Raw genomic sequence first — 16757 nt, 5'->3', positions numbered from 1 at the left:
AGAGTGCTTGCCTTGCATGCCTGAGGCCCTGGGTTCGATTCCTCAGCACCACATAAGCAAAAAGCCGGAAGTGGCACTGTGGCTCAAGTGGCAGAGCGCTAGCCTTGAGCTGAAGAGCTGAGGGACAGCGCCCAGGCCCAGAGTTCAGGCCCCATGACCGGACGCCAAAAAAAAAAAATTAGAAAAATAAATCTAGACTTTCGTTTAAATAGGGATACAGGTGGACCCATTGCAACAATGAGATGTACAAGTTGTTATGTCGAAAACAAACTTTAAAATTTTGTTGGGGGGGGAGGGGAGGTGGGGAGGATTGGGTGGGGGGATGGGGAAAGGATGGGAAGGGATAGGAAGGGGAAACAAATGAGGAGGCTACAATGCTTGATAAGAAATGTACTCATTATCTTGCCCATGTAATTGTAACCCCTCTGTACAGTATTTTCACAATAAAAAAATTAAAAAATAATAATATACTATTTCAAAAAGGTGATTAGGAGAATAAAATTTGAAAATATAATGTGTGGCATACAGTAGTATTCAACAATCATTAAAGAAACTCAATTAAATATAAATTTTAATAACATTTTATAAAATAGGAAGTAGCCTGACACTTCAAAGGGGAAATTCTGTATTATTAATTTTTAATATTATTAAGTATCTTAAAACAGTATAAGGCAAAATTTTTTCCTTCCAAATTCCCATGTACATGCTATCAAAGTTTTTTAAAGAAAATAATCCAATTTGTCTAATAAATTATTATTAGCACTAATAATTTTATTTACCTGTCTGCAGAACTGTTTCAGGATCAACTGATGGGAGAAAGTTTAAATCCACTGACCTGGAAAACACCAAAAAGGAACAATTTAAAAGCTGTAAGATTTCCATCCATATTATAGGATCCTTTATCAAAATAAGGATACACAAGTACAAAATCCTGAAGCATTGGGCTGGGAAGGTGGCTCAGTGGTAGAGCTCTTGCCTTGCATGCCTGAGGCCCTGGGTTCGATTCCTCAGCACCACATAAGCAAAAAGGAAAAAGCTGGAAGTGGCGCTGCGGCTCAAGTGGTAGAGCGCTAGCCTTGAGCTGAAGACCTGAGGGACAGTACCCAGGCCCAGGGTACAGGCCCCATGACCGGACCCCCCCCCCAAAAAAAAAAAATAGCAGTTCTTTGAACTTCTTTAGCCGGGCGCCGGTGGCTCACGCCTGTAATCCTAGCTACTCAGGAGGCTGAGATCTGAGGATCGTGGTTCAAAGCCAGCCCGGGCAGGAGAGACCATGAGACTCCTATCTCCAATAAACCACCAGAAAACCGGAAGTGGCGCTGTAGCTCAAGTGGTAGAGCGCTCGCCTTGAGCTGAAGAGCTGAGGGACAGCACCCAGGCCCAGAGTTCAAGCCCCACAACTGCCAAAAAAAAAAAAAAAAAAATCCTGAAGCATTTTATTTTAACCATCTAATTTCTCCTAAGCATAAAGAAGGCCATCAGGGAAGATTAAATACTAGTAACTTGAGAAATTCCAATATGACAAATCATAAAGTGTTTTTTTTTTTTTGTTTTTTTGTTGCTGGAGGTCAAACCCAAGACTTGCTAGGCAAGTGCTTTGACACTGAGCTATTTCCCAGCCCTCATAAAACTTTTAACTCACAAACTCATACTAGTTATTGTTGTTATATAGTATCATTGAACATATGTAAAAAGAATACATTTGTGTATTTATCCACTGAACAGTGTTAAAATGACATTTATAACTACATAACAATCCAGAAGTATAACAAAGTATAGGCAGCTATCCTACAATCAAAATGTATTAGGTATAGCAATTTTTAATAGATGTTAAGTATTTCCTGTGACAGTGGTTTATGTTGGTAAATTGTGTGTGCATGTGTTCATGTTCCTGTGTGTGTGGTACAATACTAGCAGGTACACTCTCTTCCTATTGTTTCTTTTTTTTTGGGGGGGGGAAGTCCGGTCGTGGGGCCTGAACTCTGGGCCTGGGCGCTGTCCCTCAGCTCTTCAGCTCAAGGCTAGTGCTCTACCACTTGAGCCACAGCGCCACTTCTGGTTTTTTTCTTTTTGCTTATGTGGTGCTGAGGAATTGAACCCAGGGCCTCATGCATGCAAGGCAAGCACTCTACCACTGAGCCACCTTCCCAGCCCCCTCCTATTGTTTCTTGTGCAGCTGAATTTCTCCTTTTCTCCTTCCTTCCTTCCTTCCTTCCTTCCTTTCCTTCCTTCCTTCCTTCCTTCCTTCCTTCCTTCCTTCCTTCCTTCCTTCCTTCCTCTTCCTCCTTCCCCCTTTCCCTTTCCCTCCCTCCTTACTTTTCCTACTTCCTTCTCCTTTCTTTTTTTCTTTTATGGATACCAGTACAGGGGCTTGAACTCAGAACCTGAGTACTGTCCCTTAGCTTTTGCTCAAGGCTAGCTCTCTACCACTTGAGTCACAGCTCCACTTCTGGCTTTTTGCTGGTAAATGGCAGGTAAGAGTCTCACGGACCTTCCTGCCTGAGATGACTTCAAATGGCAATCTTCAGATCTCAGCCTCCCAAGTAGCTAGAATTAAAGGTTTGAGCTACCAGCAACCAGCTGAATATACAAACATTAAAAAAAGATGAATAATGTATATTCTGGAAAGTATACCTGCATAAATACAAAGTTCTTAAACATATATGGCAAAGAAAAGCTTAAGGAAAGACAGGAAATTAGAAATCAAAGCTAAGGACCATGAAGCTTCTTCACTTTTTTTTTTTTGGGTCCGGTCGTGGGGCCTGAACTCTGGGCCCGGGTGCTGTCCCTCAGCTCTTCAGCTCAAGGCTAGCGCTCTACCACTTGAGCCACAGCGCCACTTCTGGCTTTTTTTCTTTTTGCTTATGTGGTGCTGAGGAATTGAACCCAGGGCCTCATGCATGCAAGGCAAGCGCTCTACCACTGAGCCACCTTCCAGGCCCATCACTTCTGTCAACTGCTCTAGGCCCTCATTTCTTATGTGGTCAAGATGCTTTAGGAAGCACTGACAGAAAAAAGGTTGATGAAACTCTTAAGAGGAGGAACTGTACTATCTGGGTATAAAAGAAATTAAGCAATAACACTTTAGTGCCTTGAAGTGTGATGAGAAAATAAAATATTTTACTTAATAATTTATTTATACATACAAACCATCATTTCCCAGAGTGTTTCTCAAAACCTGGACAAGCTACAACTAAAAAGTATGGGAAGTTCTAAGGAAGCAATTTAACTGGCTCCTTCAGTGTGGTGAAAAAACAAAAACAAAAACACATAATGTTTAGAAATATTCTCAAGGACAGAAAACCAGTCCACAGAATTAAACTGTTTGTCCATGGACTCACTTTTTATAGAAGCCCTCTCCAGGGATATCTTTCCTGAAGAATGTGACTAAGAAATAGCAAACTTATTCTGATGAACTAATTTAAAAGTGAAGATATCTAATTTTTATAAAGTACCTTGTGTGTCATTTTTAATTCCTAAACTACAGCACATGCATGTGACAGCTATACAAACATAATAACATAATTAAATATTTACTTTTTGTATGTGTATGTGTGCCAGCCCCTGTGCTTGAACTCAGACTCTGGGCACTATAACTTTTTTTTAAATTTAATTTAATTTTATTTGTGAACATACTGTACAGAGGAGTTACAATTACATGGGCAGGATAATGCGTACATTTCTTACCAAGCATTGCAGCCTCCTCCTTTGTTTACCCTTCACATCCCTTCCCAGTCTCCCCCTCCCCCCCATCCCAATCCTTCTCCTTACCACCCCCCCCCCCCCCGCACTGACGTTGTAAAGCTCGTTTTGGACATGACAACTTGTACTTCTCATTGTTGCAACAGGTCCACCTGTATCCTTAAACAACTAGTTTTTCCCCATCTCCTCCACAAGTTATACTGACATCAAATATAGTGAAAGCAGGGGTTATACTGTGGGGGAAGGACATACAAAGCAACAAAGAAATAATCTTATAAATGCGTTAGAAACACATGCATGAAAGAAAAAAACATTAAAATACACATCTAAGGGTTCATTTTCCTGACATCACATTATCTGACCTTTTCCGCTTGACTCATACATATACTTGATATTACAAATAAGGGAAACCATGGGACCCATGTTTCTTTGGGCCTGGCTTACTTCACTTAATATAATTTTTTCCAAACCTTTCCATTTCCTAACAAATGGGGAAATGTCATTCTTTCTGATGGAGGCATAGAATTCCATTGTGTATATATACCACATTTTCTTGATCCATTCATCTACTGAGGGGCATCTGGGTTGGTTCCATATCTTAGCTATGGTAAATAATGCTGCAACAAACATAGTTGTGCTGGTAGCTTTAGTGTGGTCTTGTTTGTAAACATTTGGGTAAATGCCCAAAAGTGGGATTGCTGGGTCATAGGGGAGTTCTATGTGAAATCTTTTGAGGAACCTCCATACTGCTTTCCAAAGTGGTTGAACAAGTTTACATTCCCACCAACAATGAAGTAAAGTTCCTTTCTGTCCACATCCCCTCCAGCATCTGTTGTTGTTAGAGTTCTTGATTTTTGCCGTTCTAACTGGAGTGAGGTAATATCTCAATGTTGTTTTGATTTGCATTTCTTTTATGGCTAGGGATGTTGAACATTTCTTCATGTGTCTATTGGCCATCCTTCTTTCTTCTTCAGAGAAGTTTCTCTTTAAGTCTTTCACCCACTTATTTATTGGGCAGTTGTTTCTTTGAGGATTTGTTGTTGGGTGGTTTAATTTTTTGAGTTCCAAGTATATTTTAGATATGAGACCCTTGTCCGTTGTATGGCTAGTAAAGATCTTCTCCCAATCTGTGGGTTTTCTATTGATCTTGCTAGCTATGTCATTTGCCCTGCAGAAGCTCTGCAACCTTATGCAATCCCATTTGTCCAACCTTTCTTTGATTTGTTATGATTCCGGGTCTCTATTCAGAAAATTTCGGCCTGAGCCAAGGAGACCTAGGGTTTCTCCTATTCCATCCTGTAATGTTTTCAGAGTGTCTGCTTTGAGTTCAAGGTCTTTGATCCATTTGGAGTTGATTCTGGTGCAGGGTGATATATAAGGATCTAGCTTAAGTTTTCTACATGTAGTTAACCAATTTTGCCAGCACCATTTACTGAAGAGGTTGTCTTTCTTCCATTCTATTGTTTCTATTTGTTCCATTCTATGTGTGCCAGCCCCTGTGCTTGAACTCAGACTCTGGGCACTATAACTTTTTTTTTTTTTTTTTTTGCCTAAGACTAGTGTTATTCCATTTGAACCACAACTCCATTTCTGACTTTTTTGGGGTTAACTGGAGGTAAGAGTCTCACAGACTTTTATGCTCAGTCCTGGCTTTGAACCAAGACCCTCAGATCTCAGCTTCCTGAGTAGCTAGGGTTACAGACATGAGCTACCAGCACCCAGCTAAAATATTTTCTTTTTTATATAGTATCTACAGGAAAACAACATGCCTGTTTGTCTTAACTTTAACTAGATTCACATTCAAACTGTTGTTTATTTTGACTTTGCTTTTGTCAAGATTTATTATTAAAAGTATGATCCTCTTCTACCCTCTGACGTTGATATCCAAATGCTTTGTGATACTATAAACTCAAGATGTATTTCATCAAGGTTTCAAGATAAGAGAAAAAAGAGCTAAACAAGGATGCCTGTTGATTCCTTCAAATTTCTTAAGGAAAAACTATGTCAGTGCTTACTAATCATTAAAAGATAAGGAGATAATGTATTTCCTGAAGTGCTTATTACTTGGAGAGAGACAAACATAGGCTTCCAAGATAAAAATAAAAATGGCAAGGTTATAATATTCAATAGATATGTGCTCAAATTATAAGATTAGGTAGTTACATTGAGGTAATAAAACTTAACTTTGCCCATTATCATAAAATACTAAGTCTTCAAATTAAGCTTCTGAATCTCACATATTTTACAAAGATAAGGAAGGTCTACAAGCTATTTATTTAAGAGCTAATGCATCTAAATAAAATTAAAATCTTTTTTTTAAGCTGCACATGCTTTCAGGTTATTTACTAGGAAAAAGTAAAACTAAAAAGGGTAGAAAATGTTTTTTGAAAATGTGTTTTGAAAACACATTATTGCAAACAAACATGTTCCACAATCTAAAATATGTTACTATTCATTAAAAAAACGTTTATTGAGCCAGGCACAGGTAGTCCACACTTATAATCCTACCTTCTCAAAAAGTGGAAATCAAGGAGGATCAAGAATTCTGCTTAACTCCAGAAAAGAACTTTCATGAAATTCCATTTCAAAAGAAAAAGCTGGAAGCAAGGCACCAGTGGATCACACTTACAATCGTAGCTACTTCAGGAGGCTGAGGTCTGAGGATCACAGCTTGAAGACAGCCCAGGCAGAAAAGTCCAGAGACTTTTATCTCCAGTTAACCACAAAAAAAGCTGGAAGCGGAGCCGTGGCAGCTCCAGTGGTAAAGCACTTGCCTTGAGCAAAAAAGCTTAGGGACAGCACCAAGTCCCTGGGTTCAAGACCCGCCCTCCCTCCCCCCGCCATACACACACACAAAAGTTTAGAATGGTGATGTAAAACTGTCATCCTTGCTACACAAAAAGCATAAATAGCAGATTGGGATCAAGGTCAGCCCTGGCAAAAAGTGAGACCTTATCTGAAAAATAACCAGAGGAAATAAAGGTTGGATGAAGCAGTAGATTCAAGCAGTACATCATCTGCCTCACAAGTTGAAGTCCTGAGTTCAAACCCCAGTATCAAAAAAACAACAACAAAAAAATAATGGCTTTTGTAGCCAGACATGGTGGCCCATATCTGTAATCCTAGATATTTGGAAGGTAAAAATCAGAGGGACTACAGTTTAAGATTGACCCAGAGAAGAAAATGTGCTAGGCTCTTTCTCAGCCAATAAAAAGTCAGTCATGGTGGTATGCAGCCATCATTCTGAAAAGCATTAATAGGAGAATCGAAGTCCAGGATAACCTATGCATAAATATAAGAAAGAACTAGAATAAAGAAGGGAAGGAATTATGTTGAAGTGGTAACAAGTTCTTAGTTAAATTCTCAGTAACATGAAGGGAGGGAGGTAAGAAAGAGGGGGAACAGAATTTTTGGCTAAAAAAATTCAAATGCTTTGCACATAAAACGTATTTTTATTAATGGTATATATCAATTTAGATGGAATATAAATTTTTCTATTATAGTGCTTTTAGTTGTCATCAACAATATATGTATCACTTAACAAATTACTCATATCTTTGCATGAATATAATAAAATGCCAACAGCCACCTACCTTTCTTTCTCTTGATTTCCTTTTTCACTTCCATTGTTAATCAAAGCAAGTTCATCTAATAATGATGTAGATTCCTTTGTAAACTTCTCAAAAACCTACAACATAGATATTATTAACAGGCTAAAAATAATTTTAAAAATCAATATGTAATGAGGATTTTTAGTTAAAAGGAACAGAATCAGTCAGTGAATACTTCCTTTCCAGCAAGTCACTCAGTATGGTTGAACTACAGAGTAAACAGTGCAGTTAATAAGACAAAATTATATCCTCCAAAAATGAATTGCTCTCATAGAAAATAATTTTTTAAGTTAAAACACATTAAGAGATTATTTTTATTCTTCGTTCAGACAAGTTAATTTTTATTTTAGTTTATTTACTTCTGTCAGTTGTAGGGCTTGAACTCAGGGCCAGAGCACTGTCCCTGACCTTTTCTGCTCAAGATAGGACCCTACCATTTTAAGCTACAAATCCACTCCTGGTTGTCTGGTGATTAATCAGAGATAAGCGTCTCATAGCCATGGCCTTTTCTGCCTGGGCTGGCACTGAACCACATTCTTCACATCTCAGCCTCATGTGTAGCTAGGATTATAGGCATGAGACACCAGTGCCTGACAGACAAGTTAATTTTTATTCTTGTGTTTTTCTGAGGAACATTTGGACCCATAGCAAATTTTATAACTACCTGAGTGGAGTAGGCCAATTTTGACCTCTAATTCTAGTGACAGAATATGTCTTCAGCTTATTCTTTCACCAATCTATAATGTTATTATAAAATTATTAAGTTTTAGAGATCAGTTGTAGCACAAAAATAGTTATAATTTTAACATTTCTGGAACAGGATTTGGGAAAAATGTGTTAAAATATATATAATAATGTGGACATATGGACACAGTTGTCTGATATAACTGTTCAAATATGGTACAAGGAGAAATGGTTATACATTCAGAGAATCGAAGTACATTACTTTCCAATAACATTAACACCTAACCTAAACAAAATTAATTTGACAGTTTTGCAGCATTTCAGTCTGAACAGGAGATAGGCTTTCAATCAAGATATGTTTTTTTTCTGTCAAACTGCACCTCAAGCTGATAATTCAAACTGATGTTTAAATATCCTCTGAAAATTGTATATCAATAGGGTCACTTCTTTGATTCTACTTTTTGTGTGTCATTCTGTTATTCTACTTAAAAGATTGATCATTTTTACTGACACCTCTAATTCCAACAGCTAATACCACAGAATATTTTCATATGCTCATGTTGGGTACAATATTAAGTATTTGAGGTATATTCATTTTGCTTTACCCACAACCTTGCAAGGATGTGAGACATAGTGAAATTAAGGAAATTACCAAAGTTCATATACTGACATCTTGATTCTAATAAAGGAGTCTTATTCCAGATTAATTGTCCACAAACATTGTTATAATGTCGTATGCAATATACTTCGCTATTTTTGTAAACAAGAAAAGCATCGACTTTTTAGTTGATTAAAGCTAGTTATGAAAATTTCTTATATACAGTAACATTTTATCTCACTATACTATACCAACCAGCCTCTTATTTAACCAGTCCATGTGATCATAAGTGAGACTCCCACCAAAGTCTTCTGTTAATTGGCATGGTTCTATGTAACGAGTCAACTTGTTGGCAGACACTAAAATAACCTGTAAGAAAAAAAGGAAAAAAGTGACTAAATCATTACTAAAATCTTTGGAAGTAAGAAAGATATTGAACTATATTAAAATCTACAATACTACTGTAACATGATGACATATCATCATTTAATTAAGAACAAATTCAATTGGAAGACAAGCAAGATGGCACCTGAGTAACTTCCTTCAACCCATGAAAAAGAGATATGATTATAAATACATATATCTCCTACAAAATACTCAGAAAAAGCTGGAAGTGGCACTGTGGCTCAAGTAGTAGAGTGCTAGCCTTGAGAACAAAGAAGCTGAGAGACAGCTCCCAGGCCCTGAGTTCAACCCAGGACCAGAATTTAATAAAATTAATAAAATACTAATAAAATTCAGAGAGCAACTAGGGAATAACTTATAAAACCCCAAAACTGGAACATCTAGAAGAAATATATTTCTACTAGTTTTATTTTTACCTACCAAAATTGAACCCAGAGGACAAAATCCATATAACAAGTCTATAAAAGACATAGAAATTAAAGTACTAACAAACAATTATCCAACAAACAGCCCAGAACCTGATGAATTAACTGCTGAATCTTACCATATCTTTAAAAATTTCAAATCAATATTTCTCAACTAGTTCCATCAAGTAGAAAGAAAAGGAACATTATCAAAGGCATTCTATATTATTTTGATGTCAAAACTAGAAATGACACAACAACAAAAACAAATGCCCTAATGAACACAGGTGTCAAAATTTCTTAATAAATACTTACGAACCAAATTCAGCACAGAAAAAAAGAATATAAACTATAATCAAGGTGGCCTCATTCAAGGATAGCTCAACATGTCCAAATCAATAATAAACATAATAATATAAAACAGTATTAAAACAGTATAAAAGCAAACTAAAACAAAAAACACATTATCATCCCATTAGATGCAGAAAACACTATTAACAAAATTTACCATCACTTTATGATAAAACTCAGAAGAAACCAGAAGGATTGTACCTCAATATAATATAGGCTACATGTAATAAATCTATACCAACACCATACTTAAGCTACATGTAATAAATCTATACCAACACCATACTTAACGCAAAATAATTAAATTTTTTTCTCTAAAGCTAGAAACAAGGTATTCCCCAATGCTGATATGGTACCCTATTACCCACAGACAATTTGAGAAAATAGTTTAATGGGTCCAAACTTTTTGAGAAAATAGTCTAATGGGTCCAAACTTTTGACAGGTTGGGTCTTAGGCTTGATAGGTAGGCACTCTACCACTTGAGCCACTCCACTAATAGTTTTTGCTTTCATTGTTTTTCTAATAAGGTCTTGCTTTTTGCTCAAGCTTTCCTGGATCTCCATCCTCCTATTCATACTCCCTACATAGTTGGAATGACAAGCATACTAGGCCCTGAGTTTAAAACCACAGTACCATAAAAAAAAAAGTTAAAGAACTAGGGCTGGGAATGTGGCTTAGTGGTAGAGAGCTTGCTTAGCATGCATGAAGCCCTGAGTTCCATTCCCGAGTATCACATACACAGAAAAAGCCAGAAGTGGTGCTGTGGCTCAAGAGGTAGAGTGCTAGCCTTGAGAAAAAAAAAAGCTCAGAGACATTGTCTAGGCCCTGAGTTCAAGCCCCAGGACTGGCAAAAATAAATAAAATAAAAATAGAGAACTAAGCAAATTATTTCACAATAAGTAATATTTATTAGTCATAATGTTAGCCATACAACAGAGTAGTTAGGAAAAACAGTATTTTCTCTTAAAGGCTTGTTTTCCACAAAGTATTCACTAAGTTTTTAATATACACACAGACAAAATACAAACATATGGATAAGTAAAAATTTAAATTAAGCATTAACACTATCAGCAGGTGCACACTGATTTATTTAATGATTGGGTAGTGGGTAGGAAATATTTATTATTAAGCTTCATTTATTTATTTACATTTTTAAAGAATATTCAGCAAACACTGTATTTAAAATTTCAGAGATGGAAGCTGGTGGTTCATGCGTGTAACCCTAGCTACTCAGGAGGCTGAGATCGAGGATCTCAATTTGAAGCCAGCCTGGGCAGGAAAATTCCATAACACTCTTGCTTCCAGTTAACCATCAGAAAACTGGAAACGGCACTGTGGCTCAGTGGTAGAGCACTATCCTTGGACAAAAAAGCTCACAGACAGTGCCCAGCACCTGAGTTCAGGCCCCATGACCAAAAATAAAAGAAAATACAGTAAAATAAAATTTTAGAACAGAAAGGATAGAGAAAAGAAGGGAAGGATGGAAGGAAGGAGCAAGATGAGTATGAATCTCAAGCTGAGGACAACGCCTCTGAGAAGGCAGACCCAGAGCCATGGGAAATGGAGAGATAGGAGATGGTGATAACTAGAAGGGTGAGGGAGACCATATACTTCTTCTAACAAATGATAATAAAATAAGATTTAGCACAACAAATTATATTTTGGTTTGTTTAATAACTGCATACTTAACATTATACTGAGTATTTTATCAACTGACTAACATCCCAGGTCTTATTTTTGTTTTCTTTAGCTTAGTTTTCAGATAATGTCTTGTTATTTGCCTGGGGCTGGCTTCAGACCACCACCTTCCTACTTCTGCCTTCTGCATAGCTGTGATTACAGAAATGGATCACCACACCCAGCTATTTATAGCTATTCTAAATGGCAATTTAATGTCTCTCAAACAAGGAGTTTGTACACACTGCCTACTCTGGTAATAGTGGGACTAATTTAAAATTTAAAAAGAAAAACAAAATAAAAAGAACATTGCAAATGTTTCTCACTTCATGGCAAACTGTCCTAAAGAGCTTTATTTTATTCTCGGGCTTGAGTGGAAGATATTTGGGGGGGGGGGGGGGGGGTGGGCCTGGTCGTGGGGCCGAACTCTGGGCCTGGGCGCTGTCCCTCAGCTCTTCAGCTGAAGGCTAGCGCTCTACCACAGCACCACTTCTGGCTTTTTTCTTTTTGCTTATGTGGTGCTGAGGAATCGAACCCAGTTCCTCATGCATGCAAGAGAAGCACTCTACCATTGAGCCACTTTCCCAGCCCCACAAGTGGAAGATTTTTTGATGAGCTCTCTGACTCTGGTGTGGTGTTACAGTGAACAGTGAGTGGAGTTACCCATGGGAGCTATTTAACCTGCCATCAGGTTGGAATCTGTAGACTTACAATCTACAAATACTAATGACAACCAAGCCCCAGGAGTAAGCTTTTCCATTCCTCAGAAATGTCTAGTTATGTTTTAATAAAACATATTCTAACAATGAAAGTAAGAGACAGATGCTTATCCCATGATGAAATAAACTATTTGCTAAATGAGGCATCAATTCATACCTGAAAAGATACTATGACCTAACATTCTCTCTCCTGAAAAGATACACAGAAAATGTCAAATTAAATGGATGATTTGTCTACTTCTCTACAATGCTTTATTTGAGACAAAATTAAACTCTGAAGAGTATGTCTTTTGAGTAAACCCCAAAATCATGCCTGTCAGTTTGAATGCAGAGCCTTGAACTCTCCTTGGATTTTGCTTGGCTAATTTTCTACCACTTAGGCCATACTTTCACCTCAGCTTTTTGCTGATTAATTGCAAATAGAGCCTCACAGACTTTTCTGCTCATGTTGGCTTTCAACCTCCATCCTCTAGATCTCAGCACTGGAGTAGTTAGGATTATATGCGTGAGTCACTGTGCTTGGCCCTGTAAACATTCTTTTAATGCAAAATACAAAGACAAAAATAGTAGGAAAACATCTTACTCTACAAATACTGACACCAGCAGCTACCTTTAGAGGTACACAAGGAGGAAGAGGTATATGTACAGGAAGCAAATTCCCTCGGCAATGCCTGCTTACACAGGAGAGCAACTGTCCCCTTGCCTTTGGAAAATGACATCAGGACACAACACATAATTACAGACACAACTTCTGAGAAGACAAAGCAGCTCTAAGCAAGCATCACTCTATACCAGCGAGACAGCACACAGGCTGTGATTTTACAGAAAGAGCAACTTCCAGTGCTGAAGCATAAATAAGAAACACAGTGGAGTGAAATGGATTTGAAGTAATAAACTAGAAAGCTGACAATGGAAACAGTAGAGCAGAAGGTTCTAGAAGCTATAAAAACAAGGAAACAAATTAGAACACAAACAACTGACATAAAGAAAACAGAAAATGGAAACATTTCAGAGCTGATGTGGTAAAAGATTACCAATTCCATATCAGGTCATTTTCTCTAAATTGACTCACTAAGGCTTCTTAAGTTACAAATAGTACCAAGACTACCCAAGTTCCTTTCTGTCATAATCACTTTAAGAGTCCACTGTCTGTTAATACAGACAACCTGGGTGACAGTGTAATAGAGGGCTTTCTGTTTGTTAGAGAGAAGGAGAAAGCACCAGCGGAGTTATTATGCTTCCCAATTCAAAGAGAAGAATTGTTATTTGCCCACTTAATAAATGGCATTAGTGATCTTTGATACTTAAGACAGGTGATTTTTCCATAAATTATGCAATTATCTTTTTTCATGCTCGACTTTAAGATTATATAAAATGAAAAATGGTATTATATAACCAAAAATAGGAGAATTATTTCCATGTCTTAATAACAGAAATTCTTTTAGACTTACAAAAACAGCTGCCTTACTTCTAATATTTTATTTTTATTAAAAAAATATTTATTAAACAGAGGGGTTACAGTTACCAAAGTCAGGTAAAGTGTACATTTCCTTTTGAACAATGTCACTGCATCCCCCGCTCTCTCCCCAGTTTTTCCCTCCTATCCTACCCACAAGTTGTGTAGTTTTTCAACATGGTGTCCAGTGAGTACCACTGCTGAATTTGTTCACCTTTTGTCCATGCACACTTCCAAAGAAAATAGACAAAGAAAACAAAAACAGACATGAACCCCAAGACAGGGATACAGTGGTTTTTTTCTTTCTTGCTATTGTTTTTAACATACTTATAATGCACTATGTGATTCTCTTGTTTCTTGTTCTTCCCCACGGTATAACCCCTGTTTTCACTGTATCTGATTCCAGTGTCCTGCATCTTGTATATATACATTTTTATAATTTGTGGAGGGGAAGGGATATAACAAAATGCTTAAATAAAGATACAGGTTGACCCACTGTAAAAATGAGATGTACAAGACACTACATTGAAAATAAATTTTACAACTTTTGGGGGGAAGGAGGAGTTGGGGAGGGAAGAGACGATAGGGGGAAAACAGAGGAGAAGGTAACAATGCTTGATAGGAAATGTACTCATTACCCTACTCATGTAACTGTAACCCCTCTGTACAGTATTTTTACAATAAAAAAATATATATAGAGAAAGAAAAAAAGAAAACAAAAACGGCAAAAAAGAAAAAATCATTTCCATATCCTGGAGTTCATTTCCATAACTATTATTCTGCATGATCAGATGCACATAGGTACTGTGCCTTTCTGTTCCTTTCCTGAGAGTATCTTCCTTTGGTCATATTGTGTGTGAATGCCTAGAGACCTGTATTTTAATGTATTTTAGATCTAGTTTCCTCATATGAGAGGGAATATGCACCATTTGTTTCTCTGAGCTTGCTTACCTCAGTTAACAAGATTTGTCAAAAATAAATTGTTATATTTCTTTTTAAACAATTATACATTAAAAAAAAGTTTGTAACTGCAGGCTGGTTGTTAACTGACTTTTTTGTTTTGTGCTGGTACAATGTTATGCTTGCTGAACTGCTGTTCATGCACCAGCCTTGCTTTGTCCTCATTAATTACACTTAACACAGAGGATCAACACCAGACTTCTTGTGAGAAAGATACTAAAAACTTAATGTCACATCATAGAAATTAGACTTCAAAATGTATTGGATTAGTAGTATTTATTAAATTTTGTTAGGAAACAACACACATTTATTTATTTAAAAAGGCTCCAGTTACTTGAAAGAGTTAGTAAAGAGTGACATATGTACAACTAAAGTTTTTGTAGTCATTCACAAAGAATCTACTCTCTAAGCCCCTGAATTCTGATTATATACTATAGTGTGAAGCACTAATTAAGCAATGCTAATAAACATCTTGAACAAATAAAGTAATAATGGCAAAATACTTTAAAAATACAATACTTCTTTTAGATTTTTTCCCAGATTATACTTGCCTCAAAGCCAAGTCTATCCTTTTCTTTCCAGAAACAAAAATGTGTTACTTTCTTATCCCAGAATTCATCTGGCTTCACTACACAAACAAGGGATACCTCTGCTGGAACAACATTCTGTAAAACACAGGGAAATAGGTAAAAATTATGCATGCAGAATGTTAAATTATTACATTCAAATTAATATTCATAAATTATGCTAAGTAAGAAACTTAGGAAAAAATTAAAATAAAGTAGAAAAAAGTCTCCAAACTTCCAAAAACAAATGGCAATAAAGATGTGATAGCTATTTAGAAGAGATTTCAATCTTAGACAGACTATATGAACTACTTTTTATTTTTCTCAACTCTCTACTAGCAAGTAAATTTACAGTTCAAGGAAAGTTTAGCTAGAAATAATTAAAACCAGATTTTTTGGGGGATACAAAAAAATTTCTAATACTATCATCTTAAAGAATCTCTTCAAAAAATATAAAGTCAATTTTCATACAAAGTATGTTTAGTCTGAACCATACAAAGAGGTACAAATTCTGCATGATTATCTTTCACATTATACAACTTCGCAATTGCTGGATATGGTTATTTGTACTACCTGAAGAAGAAAGGAAATTAATATTTATTGCCTTACACATATTTCACATGTATTTTTCAGGAAATTTCAGAAAGTCTAACTTTAAAACACATCTTTTATTCTAAACATTTCTACCATCTGCAATGCTAACATTGCCAAACCATTCCCATTTCTGAAATATTCTTGTATTAAAATTACTGCTTGACATTTCTCTCATGCTCAACAGTAGGGTTCAAACCCTTTTCCCAGGGCCTCTGACATCCTCCAAGCTTAGTCCCTGCTGTCCTAGGGACCCCACCTTTCACCTCTCCCCACAACTGTCATGATGACCCTTGCTGCTCCTAACTTGTAAGTCTGCTCCCACCTCAGGCCTTTCCCCATAATGCCTGTGTCCAGAATGTCCTTTCTATAATAGCAAGACTATCCTGTTTACTTAGGCATCTATATAAATGCCTTAAAGAGACCTTACTCATCCCTCCTACCCGAAGCAATACTTGTAGGCTGCCTTTGGCACTACCTTTCCACAGCACCCATCATCTGATGTTATATTAGTTATTAATTTGCTTAATTGCTCACTAACTCCTCAAATAGCTCACTAACTCCTCAAACAGCATATGAGGTTTCCAACAACAGGTACCTGACCTATTATGTCACCCTTAAAGTTGCAATATCTGACATACAGAAAACACTAAATATTTGCTGAATAAGCAAATCCTCATTAACAAGTACATCTCATTTTTTCTATTTTACAGAATAATCTTAGTGTCACAAAGTACCTCATCTAAGATAATGAGTTTAAAAGTAATAGATAAGAATAGAAACCAGGTACATCTGATTCTTAAGTTCTATCACAGCATTTTAGATGTCCTTGACCACAGGTCAGATAAACATCATTTTAGGCTTCACAAGCCATCCTGCTTCTGTGGCAACTACTCAATTCTGACATAATAGAAGAAAGAAGACATAGATTCTATGTAAACGATAGGCATAGCCTCATGCCAATAAAGTTTATTTACATTTAGAGGTCTCATTCCTATTCGAAACCATAGCAGTGATAAACAACACAAAACT

At 36.7% G+C, this 16757-nt stretch overlaps 1 protein-coding gene across 4 annotated transcripts in view; it reads right to left on the bottom strand.

Annotated features, from left to right (window-relative positions):
* Sestd1 (SEC14 and spectrin domain containing 1) overlaps positions 1 to 16757 on the bottom strand; it is a 101400-nt gene that overhangs the window by 30619 nt on the left and 54024 nt on the right. For all 4 annotated transcript variants that reach the window (XM_070019949.1, XM_070019967.1, XM_070019959.1 and 1 more), the window contains 4 exons: positions 15120 to 15233; positions 8851 to 8964; positions 7296 to 7390; positions 780 to 835 (listed from right to left, as the gene is read on the bottom strand). In XM_070019949.1, the coding sequence (XP_069876050.1) occupies positions 780 to 835; positions 7296 to 7390; positions 8851 to 8964; positions 15120 to 15233 (379 nt within the window). The remainder of the gene's footprint in view (positions 1 to 779; positions 836 to 7295; positions 7391 to 8850; positions 8965 to 15119; positions 15234 to 16757) is intronic.

The sequence above is a fragment of the Dipodomys merriami genome, unplaced genomic scaffold (assembly GCF_024711535.1).
Source record: "Dipodomys merriami isolate MVZ:Mamm:240054 unplaced genomic scaffold, mDipMer1.0.p SCAF_1, whole genome shotgun sequence".
Lineage (NCBI taxonomy): Eukaryota > Metazoa > Chordata > Mammalia > Rodentia > Heteromyidae > Dipodomys > Dipodomys merriami.
The sequence above is the reverse complement of the archived record's forward strand: the minus strand, read 5'-3'. Positions and strand labels throughout refer to the sequence as shown.